The following is a 23,445-nucleotide window of genomic DNA, read 5'->3' as shown; positions in this document are numbered from 1 at the left end:
GAAAATGAAGAAAGCTGGTGGAATGGGTCACTGGTGAAATACTTAGCTTTTTAATGACATATATTAGACTCTCTGTGATTATCAACACTGTACTGTTGTCTTATTAGTCACTTTTTAGTGGCTGAACTAAATGATTTGTTTTGACTGTCTCATTGTTTGGAAGAAAAGCTATTGCAGAAGTTTTATGTCTGTTTTTGGTCTTGTTAAACTAGAAAGGGCATAGTCCTGTCTCAAAGGCTTTTCCTGAAGGACTTACAAGTCAGAGCTCAGTGTCTGAGTTTGTTTCCAAACTTAAATTTCTCAAGTTTCAGAGAGACAGACTTCTATTAGGCCACCGGGCTAGTGAAGCAATGTTTAGATATTATTTCAATCAAAGAACTGTGTTCCATTACCCTAGGATCTATGTCAAGCTGTGGATTAGGTTAAAAAACCAACAAAAGCTCCTGGTGGTTGAAAGATTATAAGTATTTTGCTACATTACTGCATTGCAGGCATGAGCACGTTCTTTCAGCATTTTTGAGTTTTACAATGTTACAATTAATTAATTGTGTCTATCTAGCTAAAACACTAGTCAGAGTTGCTGTCTGCACTTTTAATAAATCCTTTGAATTCCCTTGATCTTTCTTTTTTTCTTATCCTCTCTGTGTACTGTAGCAAAACTTTCCCAAACCCATAAAACTTTGATTAATGGAATGAAGAATTGGATTTGTGATACCTGTTTTCATTATTCTCCCATGCTTCTCTGACCTCGGGGTCACTTTCTAAGTGTTCCTCAGCCTTTTACAAAAACTGATAATTAAAAAAAAAAAAAACAACCTGAAATTTATATAAAGCATGGCCATCCTTGCTGTTACTAAGTTCTTTATCCACAAATACATGCAATAGCCATTTACTATACACATTTATATCTAGTGTTTCTATTCTAGTCACCTTTGGGTAGCACTTCATGATTTTTTGCATGAAATCCAGAACTATTCATTGATTCTAAAACCATCTACTAATTAATGAAAATGAATTGCCTCACTCTGCTTCAGTTTCTGATATCCAGATTTAACTATGTTTTTGGAAGAACTGTGTTTTTATCCTCAACTTTCTATGCCAATAACCTGACTTTTTCCTTTTTTTTCCATGCAGAATTCATGGTAAAACATCTTTAATTTCTAGGTTTCCTTCTCTCTCCTTAGTCTCTCTTTCTCTTATAGGCAAATATAGTAAAGAAGCAAAGCTGCTACTATGAACGTGTTTATATCCTCAACCCTGGGAGAACTCAATGTCTCCCAGCTGTGTGAAGTGTATTTCTTAGTAGGGAGCCTGGTCCCACTTTTACGTGGTCATGCTGGTGTAAGCAGCTATCATGTTTGGATTCAAAGGTGGCCCAAGAAAGCGTCCTGGGGACATGGTCTTAGAATGAAGTACAGCCCAATTCTGTCCGTATGCTGCCAGGTGGGAACAGGGTTCGGTGCCCTGCTGAGAGTGATGTGCTTTGTGAATAGAATCTAGTAGTGGTGTCCAGTTCAGAGTATCAAGCCAGGCCTCTTCCCCTTGTGTTTTAGGATATCTAAAGTAAAATGCAGAAGATGGCATCTTTCCTTTCTCACAGCTTAAGTGAACCCTTTTGGTGATGTGAGAATCTGTCTTATTTATGCTGTGGTGTGGAGATAAAGATATTGTAATCAAGGTCATAATAACTTTTATGCTCAGTATAGTGCTTCCTAAAAAAAAAAAAGTTCTTTTTTTTAAATTAACTTTTAATTTTATGTTGGGGTATAGTTGATTTATAGTATTTTGTTAGTTTCAGGTGTACAGCAAAGTAATTCAGTTATACATACCCACTTCAGATCTAGGGATACCTACAGACTGAAAGTGAGAGGATGGAGAGAAGTATTCCATGCCAATGGAAATCAAAAGAGCAAGCACCGGGGTAGCAGTACACATCTCAGACAAAAAAGGGAATATTAATTCAGAAGAATTCAGTTCATTTTCTTCTCTAGAAAATAATGAAAAAAAAACTACTCATGAATGATTATTGGTTGAGAGTGTCAGCTAAATAGATAGACTTCTTAAAAATTTGAATTGCCTAACAATAGCATGAATTATTTAGCTTCTAAGTGTATTTGATTCTGAAAATAGAAGGTTTTTTTTTTTTTTTTGGTCTAAAACAGGGCAGACAGTACATAAATAATGTACTTATTTATGGTATATTTAATTAATTTTAAATCTACGGTGAATATTGTGCACTAATGGTGAGATAATAAAGCGTCATATTTTGCTAAGTAGAAGACCCAATTTAAGAGTTATATTTTGCAGAAACAGCTTGTCTTCTTCCTTCTTTTTGTAGTTTTACATTTAGCTAGAGAGATTGTTCACTAAGATTCAACACCTAAAGAATGCATTTTTTTATATTGTTCAAAGCTGACCTCTGCTTTTAGAAAAGTTTATCTGCACTTTTTCATCTGTTTAGAAACATACATTTTTGGTTAAGAGATCGAAGACAATCTTTCTTTGTCTTTTTTTTCTCCTGAGCTAGGGAGGTTGAGATAAAAAAGAATGACTGCTTTAAAAGTCACACATGGCTGTAATTTAAGATTTTTTTCCTCTCATTGTCCGTAACAGTTGAAAGAAACCTTCAATGAAAGTTTATTAACTAGGCCAATGCCTGAGGCAATAAAGGTTCATTTATTACCAGTTTCTTGGCTGTTTTTCTTCTTCTATTTTTCGGTTAAACTCATAGCGTAAGATAATACTTCACAAAATTAAACCTTTGACCTTCTGTAGAGTTAAGTCTCCTTTGATTAGATAAAGTAACAATTTATGGTCCAGCATGAGGTTGCACATGAAATGAATAATGCAATAGACTCCGTGTGGACTGAGAATCTATTGCTTTTGAAAAGATGAATGCTGTTTAAAGGGGGAAAAGTCCGCTTAAGTGTGTTGTCTTTATTCAATATGCACTTTAGCAATATTTCAAAATGCTTTACTTCCAAGATAAAGTTATGTTTGAATTTTCTAATTCTCAGAAGGAAGATGTATGGCAAAAATACTGCAAAAAGCTTGGTAATTCTTTGTAAAACTGTCTTGTGAGTGATTAGGCCACACACTCCAGGTATTAACAAAGGCTGAATTATAAAATAAATAATTGCATGAGAAAAATGACCATTGCTTTTACAAATGGAGTTCTATAATGATGGGACAATTAACATAGTATAATTTGCAATAACTTGATAAGCTACTATTAACATAACTTAACTTGATATTTGATAACTTTTACCAACAAGAAGTGTGAGAAGAACACTATATAATTATAGATCCACTATATAATTAGACTAGATCCTTTATTTTTAAACTAACCCGTAGGAGTTCAGTTTCTGTTTGTTATGAAAAAGTAACTTTTGTGAATAACAGTAATGTTTTAAATTTTGTTTTGCTTAAGGTATGTTATAATTTTGAAATGCCATATGTGTTGCCAGATGAGTGATTAGATATAATTTTCCAGATATTTCTCTCATTTTGCCATGTGTTCTTTTTGAAATTGTTTGGGTAAATTGAGAAAAGTCTCAAATCCATCAGTGAAAATATTTTATTGGAATTGCCTAATGACTCCAGAGTTGGACTATAAAGAAAGCTGAGCGCCAAAGAATTGATGCTTTTGAACTGTGGTGTTGGAGGAGACTCTTGAGAGTCCCTTGGACTGCAAGGAGATGCAACCAGTCCATCCTAAAGGATATCAGTCCTGAATATTCATTGGAGGGACTGATGCTGAAGTTGAAACTTCAATAGTTTGGCCCGCAGATGGGAAGAACTGACTAATTGGAAAAGTCCCTGATGCTGGGAAAGATTGAAGGCAGGAGGAGAGGAGGATAACAGAAGATGAGATGGTTGGATGGCATCACTGATGTGATGGACATGAGTTTGAGTAGGTTCTGGGAGTTGGTGATGGACAGGGAGGTCTGGTGTGCTGCAGTCCATTGGGTTGCAAAGAGTCAGACACAACTGAGTGGCTGAACTGAATGACTCCAGAATAGATACATATGATTTCAGATTCAAATTTGACATTTATTTCTTTCTTCAGCTTCATGGAAGTACAGAAATGTGTACACAGCACAGGCCCATGTTTCACATGAAGCTGTTATGATTAGCCGGTTGTTTAAATTACTAATCGATATGCAGAAGGTGGATGCTTGAGAGAAGTGTTTTAGTTTCAGTTTGGTTCTTTTTCAATTAGCTTAAATTATTTAAGGTGAATAAATCTACTACAGTGATTTAGTTTCTTTTAATAGAATCTCATGGTACAACATAAATTAGGTCAAGAGAAGCCATTGGATCAGTCCAATGACAAACTTCACTCATAAATGAAGAGATGTAAGGAAAATGGAACATTTGCTCTAAATTATTATTGTTTTGAAATAAAGTGAAAGGTTTTATTGGAATGTACAAAAGACTTGCATTTCTTGCCATATTGGAAATTAGATATCTCTTTCTGTTGCAATGATTTTTGCAGCAAAAAAGCAAAAAGAGAGAAAGAAGTGAATAATATAATGCCAACTGTTGGTAATTTTCCTCGACATCCACTTGCTCTTTTCCTAGGTGAGCTGGATTTATACTAATCAAACCTCAAAGGGGAAATCATTTTGAACATCGGTTCAGTTCAGTTCAGTCACTCAGTCGTGTCCGACTCTTTGCAACCTCATGAATCGCAGCACACCAGGCCTCCCTGTCTATCACCAACTCCTGGAGTTCACCCAAAATCATGTCCATTGAGTCGGTGATGCCATCCAGCCATCTCATCCTCTGTCGTCCCCTTCTCCTCCTGCCCCCAATCCCTCCCAGCATCAGAGTCTTTTCCAATGAGTCAACTCTTCACATGAGGTGGCCAAAGTACTAGAGTTTCAGTTTTGGCATCATTCCTTCCAAAGAAATCCCAGGGCTGATCTCCTTCAGAATGGACTGGTTGGATCTCCTTGCAGTCCAAGGGACTCTCAGGAGTCTTCTCCAGCACCACAGTTCAAAAGCATCAATTTTGAACATAGGCAGCATTTATTTCTTGAACAATAAAGTATAAGATTGTCTCAAAATCATACATTATAAGTAACTGGGCTAAATTACACTAAGAAAATTAAATATCATGACTATGACTACAAAAGCATGCCATGATAAAGGCTTCCTGCTACCCTCCAGAGAAGGATGAATAATTTGAAGTTATGATCGAAGAGCTATATTTTTTTGATCTTCCTTGTCACATGGCAGTATCTATTTTTCTGAATTAATCAGAATTATTCTTTTCCATAGTCCAGCTTTAAAGCAGCAACCAAAACCCTACTTTTCCAAACACTACAATTGAGCTATCACCATTCATATTTTTCTTGAAATCATATAAGAAAAATACATTACTTATAGGCTGAATATGGAGATTCAATGATATGATGGAATAAATATAAAAACCTAATGACAAAAGTTGCTTCAAATAGTCTTTCCATTTTTATCCTATTGTTATTCAGTGTGTGCTTAGTTGCTTTAGTCGTATCTGACTCTCTGGGACCCTATGGACCATGGCTTGCCAGGCTCCTCTGTCCATGGGATTCTCCAGGCAAGAATATTGGAGTGGGTTACCATTTCCTTCTTTATTGTTATTCCATGAACATGGCTATATACTGTTCTTAACTCAGATCCTGACCTCTATTTAGAAACTGTGTATGTGTCATTATATATATATATATACACATATATACGTATTTTAATATACATTATATATAATAATATATATATATAATATATATGTATATGTTGTTGTTTAGTTGCTAAGTCGTGTCTGACTCTTTTGCATCCCCATGCGTTGTAGCCTGCCAAGCTCTTCTGTCCATGGGATCCCAGGCAAGAATATGGGAGTGGGTTGCTCTTTCCTTCTACAGGGTATTTTCCTGACCCAGGGATCCAATGTACACTTCCTGTGTTGCAAGTGATTCTTTACTACTGAGCCACCAGGGAAGCCCATCTATATCTGTATCACTTCAGTTCAGTTCAGTTCAGTCGCTCAGTCGTGTCCGACTCTTTGCGACCCCATGAATCGCAGCACGCCAGGCCTCCCTGTATATGTGTGTGTGTGTGTGTGTGTATATATATATATATATAATGATGCATTTATATATATGGGTGTAAAGTTTTATATATATATATATTTCTTGAGTCTTTTTTACTTTAAAAAGTTTTATATTACTGCATCAAAAAAACTTTACGATTACATTGTCTCCAGTTATTTATCTCATTGGATAACTCCCACAGACAAGATTTACATGTCAAAACAATCACTTCTCTTATAACTTTTTCTCATCTCCTCCTCTCTACATCAACAATCATACACTGAGAGCCCTGCATGTTACCATGATTCTAGAAAAAGAAAAAAAGAGAGACTTATTGAAGTATCAAAGGATTTAGCAGAGGATTTACATGGTGTTGAGAAAAGTAGAAAACAAGTGGAAAGATTATCCTTAGACTAAAGTGCCAATGAGGTGACTCTTTGACAGGAAATTAAATTTATGACACCGTTTTCTCTTTTCACTTACTACCTGCCTGAACTGTTACCAATATATTGATAAGTGGCCTCTTATAAAAATATCCTTTCAGAATGTTAATACTGTCAGTTACTCTCAGGTTGGTAAGAGCCACCTGCTTGGGGTCAATGCTTTTTGTAATTTGGTTTGACGAGTCATGTAGGTAGTAAGAAATATTGGGCCATAGACAAATGTGAGAATTTCTAATGCCCAGTTTAGTGGAGAATGGAATAATGAAATAAGAGCAATTCAAGACAAAGATTACCTCTTTTTTTTTTGTCAGTTGTTCTGTATTCAAGATATAGAGAGGAAAATAATTTATTTGCTTTTCTTCTATTTCTTGTTACTCTGTATTTAAAATATAAGACTCAGGGTAATGTTATGAACAATATATTTCATCAGCAGTACAGGTTAAAAATTTTGTGCACAAAGTTGAATGTCAGTTCTAAAAGTTGAAAGTCAATCCTAAAGTAAATCAACCCTGAATATTCATTAAAAGGACTGATACTGAAGCTCCAATACTTTGGCCCCCCTAATAAAGAGCCGACTCATTGGAAAAGACCCTGGTGCTGGAAAAGATTGAGAGCAAGAGGAGAAGGAGGCAACTGAAGATGAGATGGTTGGATGGTGTCACCGACTCAATGAACATGAGTTTAAGCAAACTCCAGGAGATTGTGAAGGACCGGGAAGCCTGGTGTGTTGCAGTCCATGGGGTCACAGAGTTGGACATGACTTAGTGACTGAACAAAAAGAAAGTTGAATTATCATTGTTTTCACGACAAATAGATTCTAAAATTTATAAAATGGAATCACAAATGAACATTTATATCAGGTTGTTAAGTGAGGTTAACTTATACTTGTGATATTATCTGTGTCTATAACTTTGACTTCCTGTGTAATCCATAAGCTACTTAAGCAAACAGCTTTCATTTTCCTTCAATGATTCCATAGTATACTATATTCTGTAATTTTTTTTTAGATTTGTGGACAGAGTCAGTGTGGTTAGTACTGAAGATGGAGTTAGGGGAATTGGGATTACTCTATCATTATTTAATGGTATAACTTTATAGAAATGATTAACCTAGGTGCCCCTAAATTGCATCATCAGTAAAATAAAAGAGTTGCAGTAGATAAAGTCTTTCTCTTCTCTGTTTGTGACAAGTCCAGATTCCAAGTGTCTGTTAAATATTTTTCTAAAGGTGGTAATGTTAACAGATGGAGTAGAAGTAAAAGTTTTATATTCAAAACATTGTGTCAGGTTTAACTTCCAAAAATTGCATATTTTCTTATTTTAAATCATAGTAATTTAAACATTTGAATCGATTCTGTTTCAGCCTGATTCTATGGGTTAGTGTTTAGAAGGTGAGTGTTTCAAAAACTTCCATGAAAATTTCTCAGTGATTTTACATGTGGCCAAATGACATCCCCATGGGATTCACTCCCTCTGACTTCACTACGGCTGTTACTTTGTAAACTCTGTGAGGCTGCAGATTTCAAGCTAATCAGTAAAGAAAGCTAAACTTGATGTATACTTGATTTACTAGTCATTATCAAGATTATAATACACTTCCTGTGTATTTCTCCAAATTAGTAGATTTTTTGTTGTTAATCCAAACATTTAAAAATCTAATTTAACCAATTGAAAACTGGAAACTGGTATAGTGACTATTTACATTAACAGTCTCAAAGACCAATTTTTTCTCTTCTAATGTACCTTAGGAGAAAAACTCACATTCAAAATCTTCAGCCTCTCCTGCTTTACAATAAAGTTACTTATTCTAATTGCTTATCATCTCTGTTATCTAATCATTTAATGGTGAGGACAGACATATTTCAATCATAATTTCCATTTAATAGAAAGTATTGAGAAATAAGATAAATGTGAAAATTAATTTCAGTTTTTTAGACAGCTGGCATTTAAATAAGGATAGGAAGAAGACAGAGTGGAAAAAAGGTACTGGTGTTTTCAAGTTGTTATATTGAGCCAAGAGTTCTTCTAAGACTTGGAGTGATTTCAATTGAGTTGTAATTCAGACTCATATGGAGCTTACATTGCACCTTCAATAGCGTTTTGCAAAAGTCTATAGGACCTGTCAGGAGCAGAAAGATTACTTCACAGTAATGACTGTTGAAATGAGCTATGCTTTTTGATGTTTTACTTTCTGAATCAAATTGTTGGACAAGATTAATTGCACACAGCGAGAATTTTAAATGAATGACTATGTAAAGCATTAAATATCTCTGTATGCGACTTGGGGGAGAAGCACCTAGAAGGCTTAAATGAATAAATGAATTAATGCACAAAATGCCTGGGCTAATTTTAAAATTCCTTTACTAACTATCTTATTGAAAATAGAAACCCACTTTATTCATCTGTCTTGGTTATATTGCTCTGGTTGAGGTAATTTAATATTCTTGCTTTCTCTAATCTTCTAATTCAACAGAAGTAAACAATAGGTTTCATAAATTAAAAATACACTCTTCTGAACATGCTTATAAGATTAAAAAAAAACAAGGTTGTAAACATTTATGACTGAAACAAACTAGATTGTTCAAATACTGCCATGATGTATCATGTATATCAATATGGCACTGATATCAGTTAGAATGCAAACAAGGTTTTAAATGATGTGCCCCCTCATTTCAGCTGGAGAATCCGCTTCACACCATCTGCCTATCAGATGGTTAGGAACCAGGACTGCGTATTAATGCCACATGTTCGATTTTCTTCCTTCTTGTAATGGTTAGATTCATATTGCTAATAGCTGTGCATGAGCACTGTCGATGAAATTTCTGTGACGGTGGAGTGATGAGATATTTATAAGCCGCCTGTCTCTCTGAATAATCAGTAGGAAGAATGCCAGACATAAATAACTTATCAATTCCAGAATATTAATAATAACTATCATTGGCTAGAAATGAGTACATGTTAAAGTGGTTTTTTTTCCTAAGTTTGGGTAAAGTGACAGACTCATAAAAAGTCTATCATATGGAAACTTTGAATGCTTACTATCTCTTGCTTATAACTAATTTTATTTAGCCATTAAGTCTTAGAAAATACATTTTATATGGAATGTGATGTAAAAGTAGACAACATATCAAACATTTGGAAGTCATCTTGTTGTCTTTGAAACCAAAGATCAAAGATTAGACCTTTCAAGTTAATGAGCAAACAAACAGATCAGAGAAAGAATTTGACAGCAATATGTCTCTTTTATTGATATTTATAATCTATAGTTGTAATCTACTCTTTATAACTAGGGATACTAACTTATTTGAAATAAATAGAATGGGGGTACTTTTCCCTTTTTTGAGAGAGCAGTCAGGAATGTATAACAGTATTTGAAGTATTTGAAAGCTCTTTTGATAAAATTTGAGAGGAAAAAGAAAATGCTATCTTTGCAAGGAAAAGGCTCTTAAGCAATAATAATGCCTGCTTCTCTTCCAAATGATAAACCCATGGATTGGATTTTGGATATTGAATTTGAAGTAGCAAAGGCTTTGTATCGATATAACACAGAGTGGAAAGTTAATGATTTTATGATAACTTTGATTGACATAGACTACTAAGTCAAAAGATTGGATAGAAAGCATGATTTTCAGGTGTCCATTTGTCAAATGGCTAGATTCTAACCCTACACTGTTGGATAGCTTTTGTCATATTTGCATTTTGTGAATAATTGAACAAATATAAAACTAAATAAAAGTGTGCTGGATTTTATGGGTTACTTGAAAATATTTACTACCATTTGCAGAGGGTTTAGCTGTTGTGTGCATTATTTTACCTCTATTCCCCACAACACTACTGATTGGAACTGGTATCTCTGTTTTAAAGATAGGAATTTTGAAGGTTTAGGAATTACATAACTTACTGCATTATTTCATAAAAATGTTGTCCAAAGTTTGTATGACTCTTTAAAGTGTTTCTTTCAGCCACCATATGTTTACTCTTTTTATGATAGTGAGTTTAGATAACTAGTAATTCCCATGTCAGTCACTTTTTCAAAAAGAACTTTAAAATATTTTAATAGTGCCTTAAAAAATAAAAGTATTATGAAAAGAAACCTATAAGCCAAGATAAACAAAATCTAACAATAGCTAGGTAGAAGATAATATAGAATTTTCTCTGGAAGAGTAAACAGAATGGAGCCCACAGTAATGAGTTTGTAGTGTAATTCAAACGCTAATATGACAAGCTGTATTTCCAAATGCTGTGTAAAAATATGCTCATTCTTTTGTAAGTGAGAGTTTATAAAGATCAGATAGAAAAAAAAACTAAATGTCTCTTCATGCTCTAAGGCCTATGGATTTTAACTGAAGTTTGACTCACAGTCCCTTTTCTGAGGGCCAATATAGGGTCTAGGAATTGCACAATGTATGCCTGACTTCTTATCCTTTCTCTGAAGGAAAACTTAAAAAAAAACACACACACACAAAAACTGTCTTTCAATACATTATTTTATCAGTGACAGAATTTTAAGCACCCATTAAAGTCTCCCCATTGATAATGATAAAATAGGGTTTAAAATATTTTAAAATAAAATAAATTTACACTATATCTGACTACAAAGTTTAGTGCATGTTCTGATCTTTGTGTATAAAATACTATGATTGTTCTTGGGGCATATAAAAAATAAAATTTCAGGAATTAAAATAGATGATTTAATCTTTCCTTAGTGGAAGAGATTCTTTATTCATTTATTTGTTTCTTCACTGTGCACCTGCACAAGTGCGTGCACGCATACACACACACACACACACACACACACACAACTTTTCCCCCAATGAGAGAAAGAAATCCGATAAAAATTCTACATGATTGAAGAATCAGGAGAAGTTACTCAAGCTCTTTGGTTAACAGTTACTGTATATACCAAATAGATTTGTCAATGTAAATGGTTGGTTGACTTAATCATGTACACGACAACTGAATTTATATCACACAGAAGTGCAGCGTTACCTGGCTGACCTCTTTGCTTCTGCTGTGCTAAGCTACAGGCACAGAAGACTCAATCTTCCAAAGTCTGAACCTACAGTTCTGAGTATGAGTCTACAGCAGTGTGTCTCAGATCCTGATTATTGAGTCATCCTAATTTTGTATTTTAACAAGTTTCCTTGTTGGTTCTGAATTATACTCACTTTCAAAATCCATTGTAGTGTCTCACCTTGTTGATTCTTAACTATACTCACTTTCAAAAACCACTACCAGGCTAATAAGATTTTATTGTAAAATGCAGCCACACTTTAACATGGTATATTATTGTCATCAAATAATCTAAGGGCAGAGAATCAACTTGTTGAAAGATAAAAATACAGATTTTTCAGTCCGTCTCTCAGAAATGAAAAGTGAAAGTCGCTCAGTTATGTCTGACACTTTGCAACCCCATGGACTATACAATCCTCCCAACCAAGGGATCTAACCTGGATCTCCCATTGCGGGTGGATTCTTTACCAACTGAGCCATAAGGAAAGCCCAAGGATACTGGGATGGGTAGCCTATCCCTTCTCCAAGGGATCTTCCCCGACCCAGGAATGGAACCGGGGTCTCCCACATTGCAGGTGGATTCTTTACCAACTGAGCTATGAGGGAAGCCCATCTCAGAGACAGATTCTGTGAATATGGCCCCAGGGAAGATAATCTTCCGCTTTACCATGCTGTGCAGCTCTATTTGATATAGATTATCACGTCAAGAAACTGGATTACCTAGTTCTTAGGGAAAAAAATGACTTGTTTTGTTTGGAAAGAGTTAAAAGCAGTCATAAACGCGCTGTTTCAGGGTGGGATATTGGAGAATATCATGAAATCTGAATATGAGGCAAGTGGAAAGAGTTCTAAGTAGGAAAAGCTTACATAGGGAGAAGAAGTATGTGGTAAATGTTATGGATTACCAGTGTTTACACAAGCAGACCATTCTTTTCTAAATTATTTCATATTGGATATAGTTGATTTACAATGTTTTGTTAGGTTCAGGTATACAGAAAAGTGATTCAGTTATATACATATATAAACATATTTATATTTTTTCATATTCCTTCCCATTATAAGCTATTATAAGATATTGAATATAGTTCCCTGTGCTATATGCTAGGTCTTTGTTGTTTTTCTGTTTTATATACAGTAATGTGTACCCATTAATTCCAAACTCCTAGTTTATCCTTCCCCCAGAGTTTCTCCTTTGGTCACCATAGTTTGTTTTCTAAGTCTGTGAGACTGTTTTGTAAATAAGTTTATTGGTATCATTTTTCATTTCCACATATAAGTGATATCATATGATATTTGTCTTTGCCTGATTTACTTCACTTATTGTGTTCATCTCTAGGTCCATGCATGTTGCCCTAGCAAGCCATTCCTGATTACGCAGGAAGAGCTTTAACACTGTGTATTCTCCATGAAACATAAACAAAACACTGGAGCTTTTTTGTGAATTTGTTACACTGTTCTTTCAAAGGAAGCTTCAATAGGGAACAAAATATACAATGGGACCTCTTTTTAAAATGAGTGTCTATATTCTAAAGTAAGTTTTTACTAGAGGCAGCAAGCCAGAGGGGATTTGAGAATTACATTAGAGATTTGAAAGGGCTATGACAAGGCCAACAGAAAGTGCAATAACTGCAAAAGTGAAGGTGAGACTTTTGTAATTGTCTCCAGCAATGGAGAGTAAATGCTTATTATTAAGTTAATGAGATTTGCTACTTAGTATATTTTTATTGACTGCCATATATATAAAGTGTTTTTAACGGCATACATTGATACTGTCAAAGTGAAAGTCGCTTAGTTGTGTCCGACTGTTTGTGACCCCGTGGACTGTATTGTCGATGGAATTCTCCAGGCCAGAATACTGGAGTGGGTAGCTGTTTCCTTCTCCAGGGGATTTTCCCAACCCAGGAATCAAACCCAGTTCCTCAGGCAGATTATTTACAAGCTGAGGGACCAGTGAAGTCCAAGAATACTGAAGTGGGTAGCCTATCCCTTCCTCAGCAGATCCTCCTGATCCACGAATCAAGCTGGGGTCTTCTGCATTGTAGGTGGATTCTTTACCAGCTGAGCTACCAGGGAAGCCAGATATTGTCAAAATAATGCCCATATTTCTCTTGTGGCTTTCCAGGTAATCCAATTTCAGAAGCATTTTTTTCATTCAGATACAAGTTGTGCCAGGCTTTGGCTTCAGTGTTTGAGATACTTATATTAATTTGGTGTTATAACCTAGTTAGAGGAGTCAGCCCTAACTAACCCCCCGAGCAACATCCCTCTCCCCACTCTCCCCCTCAAAAAAAAAAAAAAAGTTTAAGGTATTGAGTTTATGTTCTCAGATTTCACATTAAAGTAACCCAAGGAGCAATAAATTCAACTCAAATATACAACTCAAAATAACCAGATTCTCAGATGATAGAACTCAGCTCTTTGTATGGTTTTAAAGCTCTGTGAGTGATTCTAATGTACAGAGAAGACAAATTCTCATTCAACAGAGCTGAGAACACACGCTCTACTCTTGTGGAGTAGGGTGGGGAAAATCAGCTCTTTAAAATAAGCAAGTCTTAGATTGATTCTTGAAGTGTTGGAGCTCTTTCCCAGGTACATTGAAGAGTCAGAATCTTAAGCCTGCTTCCACTGAAAAAAAAAAGTGAAATGTTAGTCAGTCGTGTTCAACTCTTTGTAAGGCTGTAAACTGGGCCTGCCAGGCTTCTCTGTACATGGGATTCTCCAGGCAAGAATACTAGTGTGGTTAGCCATTTCCTTCTCCAGGAGATCTTCATGACTCAGGGATTGAACTTGGGTCTCCTACATTTTAGGCCTATACTTACTGTCTGAACCACTAAGGAAGCTGATTAAAGAGTCAGGATCCTGAGCTTGCTTCCTGTGGAGCATCATATTTAAGCCATTACATGACGGATGCAGGGACAGGTCTGGGGGATGGGACTGGACAGCTTTTCTAGAAAGTTTGAACACCATGTGCAGAGTCTAATTTGAAAGAGGAAATGTCTGTTAGAAGATGCGAAAGATGTCTATGTTTCTGAAGCGCAGAGAGCAAAAGGAACCTGGTGGAAAGATAATGCCACACAGAGAAGCAGAGGACTGAGTACATAAGGACCCTGACAGACACATGAAGCACCCAACTTGCTCCCCAGAGCAGGCATTGAATGCCAGGACTGGATTTGCATTTTCATAAGGTTATGTTGACTGCTACAGGAATCATAAGAGATTGAAAGTGGAGAAAGTAAAAGCTGTTAAGAATAATTACAATACTCCATGGAAGAAATAGCGACAGCTTGTACTAGGGAGAGCCAGTAGAGATGGGGAAAATTGGCTGAATTGGAAAGTTATTAAAGAATTAAATTTGAGGACCCATCAAATATCAAGGTGAGTTAGTAGAACTAAAATCAGCAACTGTTGCAAATGTAATAGCTTTCTTCTTGTCATCATGAAACCATACTGAAAATAGAATATTTTAAAAGTATTATAGTTGAGTTATAGCATGTATGTGTATCATACACACGACTATTTGTTGGAATTTATATTAGAAATGTAAACTTGGGGAGAAAAATGTCAAGTGGAAAAATAGAAGTGTATCATAAGTACTCTTTTCTTAATACAATTATTGGAGCATTTTTAAAAGTCAAGGGTTAATGCAGGCACATAAGGAGAAGTAGGATCTTTGAGCTGAGGGGGATGTCATATCCTGCAGGAGTCATAGCTAAGACTGGGCTTGACTTATTAAAGTAAAAACTAGAACACAAGGCCTGCCTAATTTTTACTAAACATAATGTGGCATTCTTCACACAGTTTATATTATTTAATCCTTCTATTATCCCTTCGTGAATAGGATGACTTCACAGATGAAGAAAACATACTTAAGAAGATTTTATAGCTTATGTAAGGCCATATCATGCATAGTTATGTTTCATGCTACTGAGCTTGATTCAGATCTACCCAATAATAACACTCATATCTCAAGTTGTAGGTTTTCTTTTTTACTTGCATACTATGGAACAAGATTTACCTGCTGCATAAATCAAAGATAAAGATGTGTCATAAATTGGAGATGGGACAACACCAGGCAATAAAGGGAAAGGACAAGTGGGATGTTCACACTGGTGACAAGGCAAATTGAGGAAGAGAGATTTTCTGGGAAACACAAACAGAATTTTAAGAGAACAGGAAAGAAAATGTTCTGAAACATCTTTGAAGGAAATGAGTAACTGGGGAGTAAATTCAATCATAGGAAGAGGAGAGAATCTGTTCAAGTTGGGACTTAAATGGCAATGTGTTCAGTTCAGACCCAGATGAATTCCTTTAGTTCAGACCAGTGCCTTTTTAGGGGGTGGTTTTCAGTTTGTCATGCAAAGATCCAGTCTGAAAGTTTTGTTGCATTGGGGTGAAAGTTGTCAGGGTGTTTTTGGTCGGATCTGAAGGAAAGGTGAGGTTTTCCCCTAACCTCTAAAATAAAGCAGAGGTTTCTAGGGGAAAACAAAAACAAAACTTTCTTTAATTCCTGAGGCAGTAACTTATTTGCTGTAGTAACTAGAAGTGATGATTAGTGGGGAGGAAAAGGAGGAGAGAGGTGTTCAGTCTCTAATCCACCAGCTGTGAGTGGAAATAAATCATACAGATAAATTCAGAGCGGGCTGAAGCGCTGTAGCCAGCTCTGAAGTAGCCATAGCAAAAAGTATGAGGGCAGTGGGAGGGTATATCCTTTCATAGACGTCAAAGTTCTAAAGTTAAGAGAAATCATTTACGTAGTGCTCAGACATGTTCAGCTATTTGTGACCCCATGGACTATAGCCTGCTAGGCTTCTCTGTCCATGGGATTCTCCAGACAAAAATACTGGAGAGGATTGCCATGCCCTCCTCCAGGAATCGAACCTGGGTGTCCCGCATTGCAGGCAGATTCTTTACCATCTAAGCCACCAGGGAAGCGATGAAGAATGTCAGGATGAAGTGAATTGACTTAGAGGTTCACACTGCTCTGAAACCTCTGCTGGATACCTGGAGCCTGTACCTAAAGCTGACACTTCTCTTTCTGCTCTTCCATATTGGTCTCACTGTTATTTCTAATTTCATGATCACTCCTTTAAAAACAAAGGTTATTTATTTATTTGGCTTCATCAGGTCTTACGGCACATGGGCTGTTTCACTGTGGTGCGCAGGCACAGTAGCTTCCAAGTGCAGGCTCCAGAAGGTGCAGGCTCAGTAGCTGCAGCACACGGGCTGAGTTGCTCCATAGTATGTGGGATCTTAGTTCCTTGACTAGGGATCGAACCGCTGTCTCCTGCATTGCAAGCAGATTCTTAACCACTGGACCACCAGGGAAGTCCCCTCATGATCACTCTTATCTGTTATTTTCTTAGTGAACAGAGACAAAATGGATAAATATCATGGCATAGTGATTAGAAGGGTTGACTCTGGGACTAGAATACTGGAGGATGAGAAGTAGAAGAGTCATCTGGGACATTCGATGGTCTGTGAGAAAGTGCAGGCTTGAAGACACAGAGCACATGTGGGCCTTGGGGCCAAGTTCAACACAGGGGGAGTGAGGCATGAGAACAGGGAGATTTAGGGTGATTAGCTAGCTTTCCAGGTCTAGTGAAAAGCTTGGTGAATTATTAAGCAGGTTATATTTTTGCCCTCATTAGGCAGCTGGACAGCATTGGAAGCAGGCAGGGAATGACATATTCAGATGGAGTTGTTGAGAGAGAATTCTGGCCTTATTTCTACTATTATTCTTCTACGTACGAATTATGCGTCTGCTAATACTGATGTGGGAGTTTGGAGAGCATTCTGTCCATTCTATCAATGTTCTTTCATTGGTTCATTGAGAATGAATATACGATATGAGGGTATTGCATAAAGCAATCAGATACTCCAATATGTTTGTATTATGTGTTGTATAAAGTACAAGAACTCTTAGGTGAAAAATCAGAATTTGCATTACCTCATTTTTAATTTGTTCTTTGAAGGTTTGACAGCAGCAGCTGCAGCAGCTGCCGCTGCTACCAATGCAGCTATCGCCGAAGCAATGAAGGTGAAAAAAATCAAATTAGAAGCTATGAGCAACTATCACGCCAGTAATAGCCAACATGGAGCAGATTCTGAAAATGGGGACATGAATTCAAGTGTTGGTAAGTTTTCTGTTCAGTGAAACTTACTGTAATCATTTTGTTACTAAGTGACTTTCTTTTACAGAACCTAGCTATTGGCTACCCATTCAAGAAGTTGTTCCTTTTAGCTTTGAAGATAGTGTACCTTTTGAAGAAGCCAATTAGCCTAACAACATGTATTCTAAATAAATAATTGACAACATTATTTTTTTAAATGTCAGAATTAACTTTAAGTCTGCAACTCCTACTATAAGATTTTAATTAACATATTTCATAATACAAATAAGCTTTATTAGTTAGAATTTTGAAATAATTGATTATACACAAGGTGACAGAAGAACATTTACAAACAAAACCACACACTACTAAATTTTAATTCATTGGTTACCAAAGAAGAAATGTGCCTTAGCAGCAAAACATAAACTTTACCTTCTCATGTGCTGGCTGCCAAGAATAAAAATTATGCTGATAATTAATACTTTTTGTATACAACCATTATCAATTTCTCTTATTTAAGCTATGCCACTTCAATTTCTTAATTTGATCTTATTTGTTCTTGAGGTGTGGAGAAAAGTGAGATTAATAGCCACTGTTTAAAATAAAAGAGACAACTTTATCTTTGCAGAATTCTTCAGTAAACTTCAAGTGAGGGCTATATTTTTATTGATGATATCTTTTGTATCTCTGTTTTTGAGATACAACATTTTATCCTCACCAAATTATTTTTCTTTAAAATATAGAAATCATGCTCAAAATTTAATGTAACATGAAAAATTTGGATGCTACAAGATATATACAAGAGACTATATCCAGAATAAATGTTCATGAGGGAGGCAATCAGTTTGGCGGTTCAATTAGATTTTTTCTTTTCTATGCTGCATTTTAACAGATTATCTCTTTAAATAATCAGTATCTGCTTGCTTTCAGTTCCTTGATGTATAGGTATAGGTGTAGGAAGGAATGCTGTGGACTTCAGACAGTTCATGAGATCATGTGCTAAATATGAGTAACATAGTAAGTAATTTTAAAGCACATATGCAAATACCATGGCTTTAGTGATGCCAAAATGGAATGTACAGAAGAGGAAAAGGAGAACTTTTTCATCAGAACTAGGCAAGAGAAAGAAAAGGAGCAGTGTTAACGACTTTGATTTGAGAGCATGATAAAGAAGATGGTAGCAATACTTAGAAGGATGGAAAGATGCGTAAGAAAGCCAAAGAGTGGCACAAAAATTGAAAAGAACTAAAGGAAACATCAATGTTCACATTTATGGTGCTTCTATTAAGAAGACAGAGGGCAGTGGGTTCTTTAGGTTATAGTTTACACACTTCAATTTAAAGTTTTAAAAGTTAAAAACTATTGAGGCAAAATGAAAGAATTATAATTATCTTTTTAAAACTATTGATTGCACACAGTTTTAACATAATGGTCGTTTACTTTGACCGATAAAATAAAGCAAAATTGAACACTTTTAAAAACAAGTATTTAGCCATTATAAACCATACTTATAATTGCAAAACATAATTTGGATTGTTTTCAAAATTTTAGGAGAGTTAAGACTTCAGTGTGGTTTCTTGTTGGTAGTTGGTGTTGTGAGGAGGGATCTTTGTTAGGCAGTGTAATAACACTTGAACAAAATATATTGAAACTTTATACCTCTGTCAAATTTCCTGAGCAGCAGAGCAGAAACTGGCCTTGGAGAAACCAATAGGCATAAGATAAAGAGAACATAATTAGACATTGACATACTCTTAACATTTAATATTATGAAATAACATTTGCTTTCTGATCACCTTGTGCCTACCATAATTATATGGATACCTAGATATCATAATGGCTTAAACAAGAATCAGTTTAAATTTGTGTTTTAATTGGAAGAAATCACTTTTCTTCCATTAAGGTATTTGCTTGCTAGTTTATATTGCTTTTTAGTTTTGACACATATCATCCAGTTTGAATCAGAAATGGGTATTATTTGAATTTTCCTAGAGGGTCTTAATATTTTGAGACTGTGTTAACATTAGTGCTACCATTAGTCCCTAAGGCACATAGATCATGTGTTTTATATATCTATAGCTGTTTGGGGGCAAAATGTTATCATTGTCATTTTTCTTCTATTCTCACATACCACTATCCTCTAAGAATTTTTGATTTATTATTCTTCTGGAGCATACCCCTTGCTCCCTTCTTCTTTACTTGGAGATCAGGGAAACAGAGTTTGGAGCAGGGAGTGCATAGAGCGGGAGAAGGTACAGGGCAATGGTGAGGGGGAGCTGAGTTTGCATAGATCACAGTAGTTGCTTTAAAACGAGGCGCAGTTTTCTCTGCTTCTGAGGACAGTGCCTGCCTCTTGGTAAGTGTCTAATAACTATGACTTATTAAACACTTCTTAACTGCGATGTGACTTTGGAAAGTTATGTAAACTTTCTGAGCTTTACATTCCACATCTGAAAAATGGCATAAAAAATAGTATCTTCATCATGAGAATTAAAGGAAAGCATATTTGTCAAGTGTTTATCATTTTATTCATTACAATGTCTGTTTATCACACTTTTGGTCATGTGTAAGGTTGGTTGTGTGGGTATTGTTTTTGGTACTGTGATTATTTCTTCCAGCTTGCCCTCCTGAAAACCATCTTCTTCCTCTTTTTGCAGCCGTCAACTATTTCCTCCTGTTTTCCTATGCTCTCTGCTAGGTATTATTTGTTAAGCTTCATGCCTGTGAGGAAATTTGGGGGCATCTGTGACACCATTTGAATTTTGTTGTGTGTTTGATTTTAGCTTATTCTAGGAACTCAAAAATAATCCTAATAGTCTCAACACTCACGGGGCACGTAGTCTAATGGGGGACGTGGTTAAGTAAGACAGTCATAACAGGATATGATGGATCCCCAGGAACATCAGTTAGCAGGAGGCGCTTAGGAAGTGGTATTGAAGCCTATGAATTCCAGGAGGAATCCCAAGAATCTCAGAAGCTTTATATTTCAGGATACAAATGTACCTGCTCTCATGAATCTATCAGCCCTTTGAAGTAGAAAAACCCCTCAGAGAGGTGCTACTTAAATGATGTATTGTTACTCTCAGCCCTGCCCAAATGTAGTGGCATTTCTGAAGTCAGTTCAGGTTCTTTTTTTCCCTTGTACTCATCTGGCTCACAAGTTCTGTTAAACGTTTCAGGTCTCTGTATGTAGAAACACTCTATTTTGCCCCCTTTTGGTCATAAATAAAATCCTTCTTGCCCTAGAAAATATATTTCTTTTTTCTTTTGCTTGGTTTGATTTGGCTTGGTGAGGTGAGGGATGTTTTTATTATAGATGAGTGTGTCTAGTTCTTAATATGATTTGCAAAAATTAGCCGGAAAATAAAGGTGTTTGAAGAAACCTGTGACACTGACAAATAATTATTTTACATCCCAATTTTACTTGGTAACCTTGAGCTCACATCTTTCCAACAGAATGATCACTTTAGGAAGAAGTGAGGACTTTAGGATAGACCCGAGTAAGGCATCGGCAGGCTGAGTAAAATATATGGCCGTGTCGCCATTCTCCCTCATCCACAATCAATTGGATTCTTTTAGTTTAATATTTACTTGCTAAGATGAGATGCTAGTCTGCATGGTGATAAACAGTCTGCTCCTGGCATCTGAAGGTGACCTGTCAGTTCATATGGACAAATCTCCTGCTTACTGAAATGTACAAAATAAATCATTAAAGCAGGCAGGTGCTCATTCCCAGATTTAAATCACCATAGATTTATGATTTGAATTAATGCTTCATTTGGCCATAGAAATAGATGCTGAGACAAATGATATGCACTGGTTGGGGTTTCCATACTGTAGCCATCCTGATATTGATTACTGAGATGTCTTTGCAATCTCTTGTTTATATCAAGTACTATCTTGTGACAGGTTGGCTGATATAAGCTACATTGCAGATAAGAAGGAAAAATGTCCTGGATTCTTTTTAGTGGCAACACTATCCACAACATACAGACCAGATAAATTGCTATTTTTTTGCTTTAAGGACTGATCTACATAACCATCTTAAAAAATGCTGCTTGGAAATTGGGACTGGGATATTGGAAAGGCAGAATTTAAAACCGGTGAACCCAAGGTCAATTTCATAGTCTCTGTAGCTGTGTTTTATCTACTTATCTTTTTTTTTTTTGGCATCATGCACATTTTTGAGGATACTAAATTAATCACAATCGATTTAATCTAAATAAAGGAAACTTAATTTAACTTCTAGTTTTTAAATGCTATATAAATATTGACATAGTAAGCATCTCTTAATAGTTTCTCTGTTATTTACATACTTGCTAAACCTAATATCTTACTCCCTTAACTAATGACAACAAAGGAAACGACTCTTTTAAATATAAATACATTAAATATTATTTCCAAGTACAAGCATTTGTGGACTATAATTTACCAAGAGACAGGAAAAGACTGCATTTTTACTTCTCTTAACATTTTATTTAAGGAAAACACTATGTACACAGTTTAAAGAATACAGGAGGATTTAAGAGGGACCTTTGCCACCAGCTAATATCTGACTCATAGAACTGGTAAACAGCTATCAACAATAGTAGATTGCTTGCTTCGTAGGAAATGAGTTCATATCTATTCAAAATGTGATCTCAAAACAGATGTCCCAAGAAAATCTTATTGTTTAAACTATAGTCATAACCCCAAACTGCTGTTATTTCTTTGAGGAAGTGAAGTAATCTTAAGACTTCGGAGTTTCTCCTCTGAACACCATGGAAAGTAGACGAGAATACCCTAATGCAGTGATCCACAAACTGAACACATTTCATATGCCTGAAATGTAGGATTTGTTTGCATTTTCCAAATTCTCAATAGTTAAAAGGATATAGGAGTTTCAAGTAAAAACAAGAATTTGAGTTTGGGATTAAACAGCTGTGTGTGTTCTTCAGTGGTATTCCTTACTTCTTACCTCTGTCCACCAACCAGCAAACAAAACAATGAAGGAAAAAAAAAAAAAAGCTGGGCAGATAGATAATAAAATTATCTTCCCCATCTGACCATCCCCTTAACTTTTTTTTGCTAGTCCTGAAGAAATAAAATATTTTGCATTGTAGTCATTTCCTTTCTTCTATCTCACGTGTCTATTTGGAAGGCAAAATTAATATTGTGATTTCAGGAAAAAGTCTTGGAGACCTTGAGAAAGCAAATAAAAGGAAACTGAGAACACAGGCCACCAAGCAGAGCTCTGAAGTTGCGCATTGGATTCTCTGCTTTGGCAATGTTAATGAACCTCAAATCCTTCCTATAATTAGATGAGGGAATTGCTTATATTTTCAAACAGATGATGCTGCTATAATGAAACGATTGACAGGGAATTTAAGAGTGTCTACAGTAGTCATTTGGTTTCTGTTATAAAAAAAGTTTAAAAAGAAGATTGGCTTTAGACATAGGTCCTGAGAGAGGTAGTAATTTACATAGCATGCTGTGACAGGTGTCTTTGTATAGGAAGGAAATAAAATGGAAGACTAGAGAAATGATGGGCAGGTATAGCAATTTTTCGGGGAGGGGGTGTCCTGTGCTTTTTCTGTGTAGGTTCTTTAAAAGGGGCCGAGACTCAAGAGATGGATCCGGATTGAGTGCACAGCTGTAACTGCTGATGAGCTAATTGCTCCTTATCTCTCAGCCCCATTCATCTTCATTTTTTACCAATTACTGAGAATTATCTGTGTTCTCAGTTGGATATGAGAGTTAATCCTTTTTGGTTAAGCTGGCAGTACTGTGAGCAGATTCCAAATCGGAGGGTGAAAAAGCCAAAGCA

At 35.8% G+C, this 23,445-nt stretch overlaps 1 protein-coding gene across 3 annotated transcripts in view; it reads left to right on the top strand.

The window, feature by feature from the left end:
* The window catches only part of DACH1 (dachshund family transcription factor 1), a 495,552-nt gene that overhangs the window by 236,561 nt on the left and 235,546 nt on the right, over positions 1 to 23,445 (top strand). For all 3 annotated transcript variants that reach the window (XM_069602314.1, XM_069602315.1, XM_069602313.1), the window contains exon 3: positions 17,502 to 17,663. In XM_069602314.1, coding sequence (XP_069458415.1) covers positions 17,502 to 17,663 — 162 coding nt within the window. The remainder of the gene's footprint in view (positions 1 to 17,501; positions 17,664 to 23,445) is intronic.

The sequence above is a fragment of the Ovis canadensis genome, chromosome 10 (genome assembly GCF_042477335.2).
Source record: "Ovis canadensis isolate MfBH-ARS-UI-01 breed Bighorn chromosome 10, ARS-UI_OviCan_v2, whole genome shotgun sequence".
NCBI classification, from domain to species: Eukaryota; Metazoa; Chordata; class Mammalia; order Artiodactyla; family Bovidae; genus Ovis; species Ovis canadensis.
The sequence above is the reverse complement of the archived record's forward strand: the minus strand, read 5'-3'. Positions and strand labels throughout refer to the sequence as shown.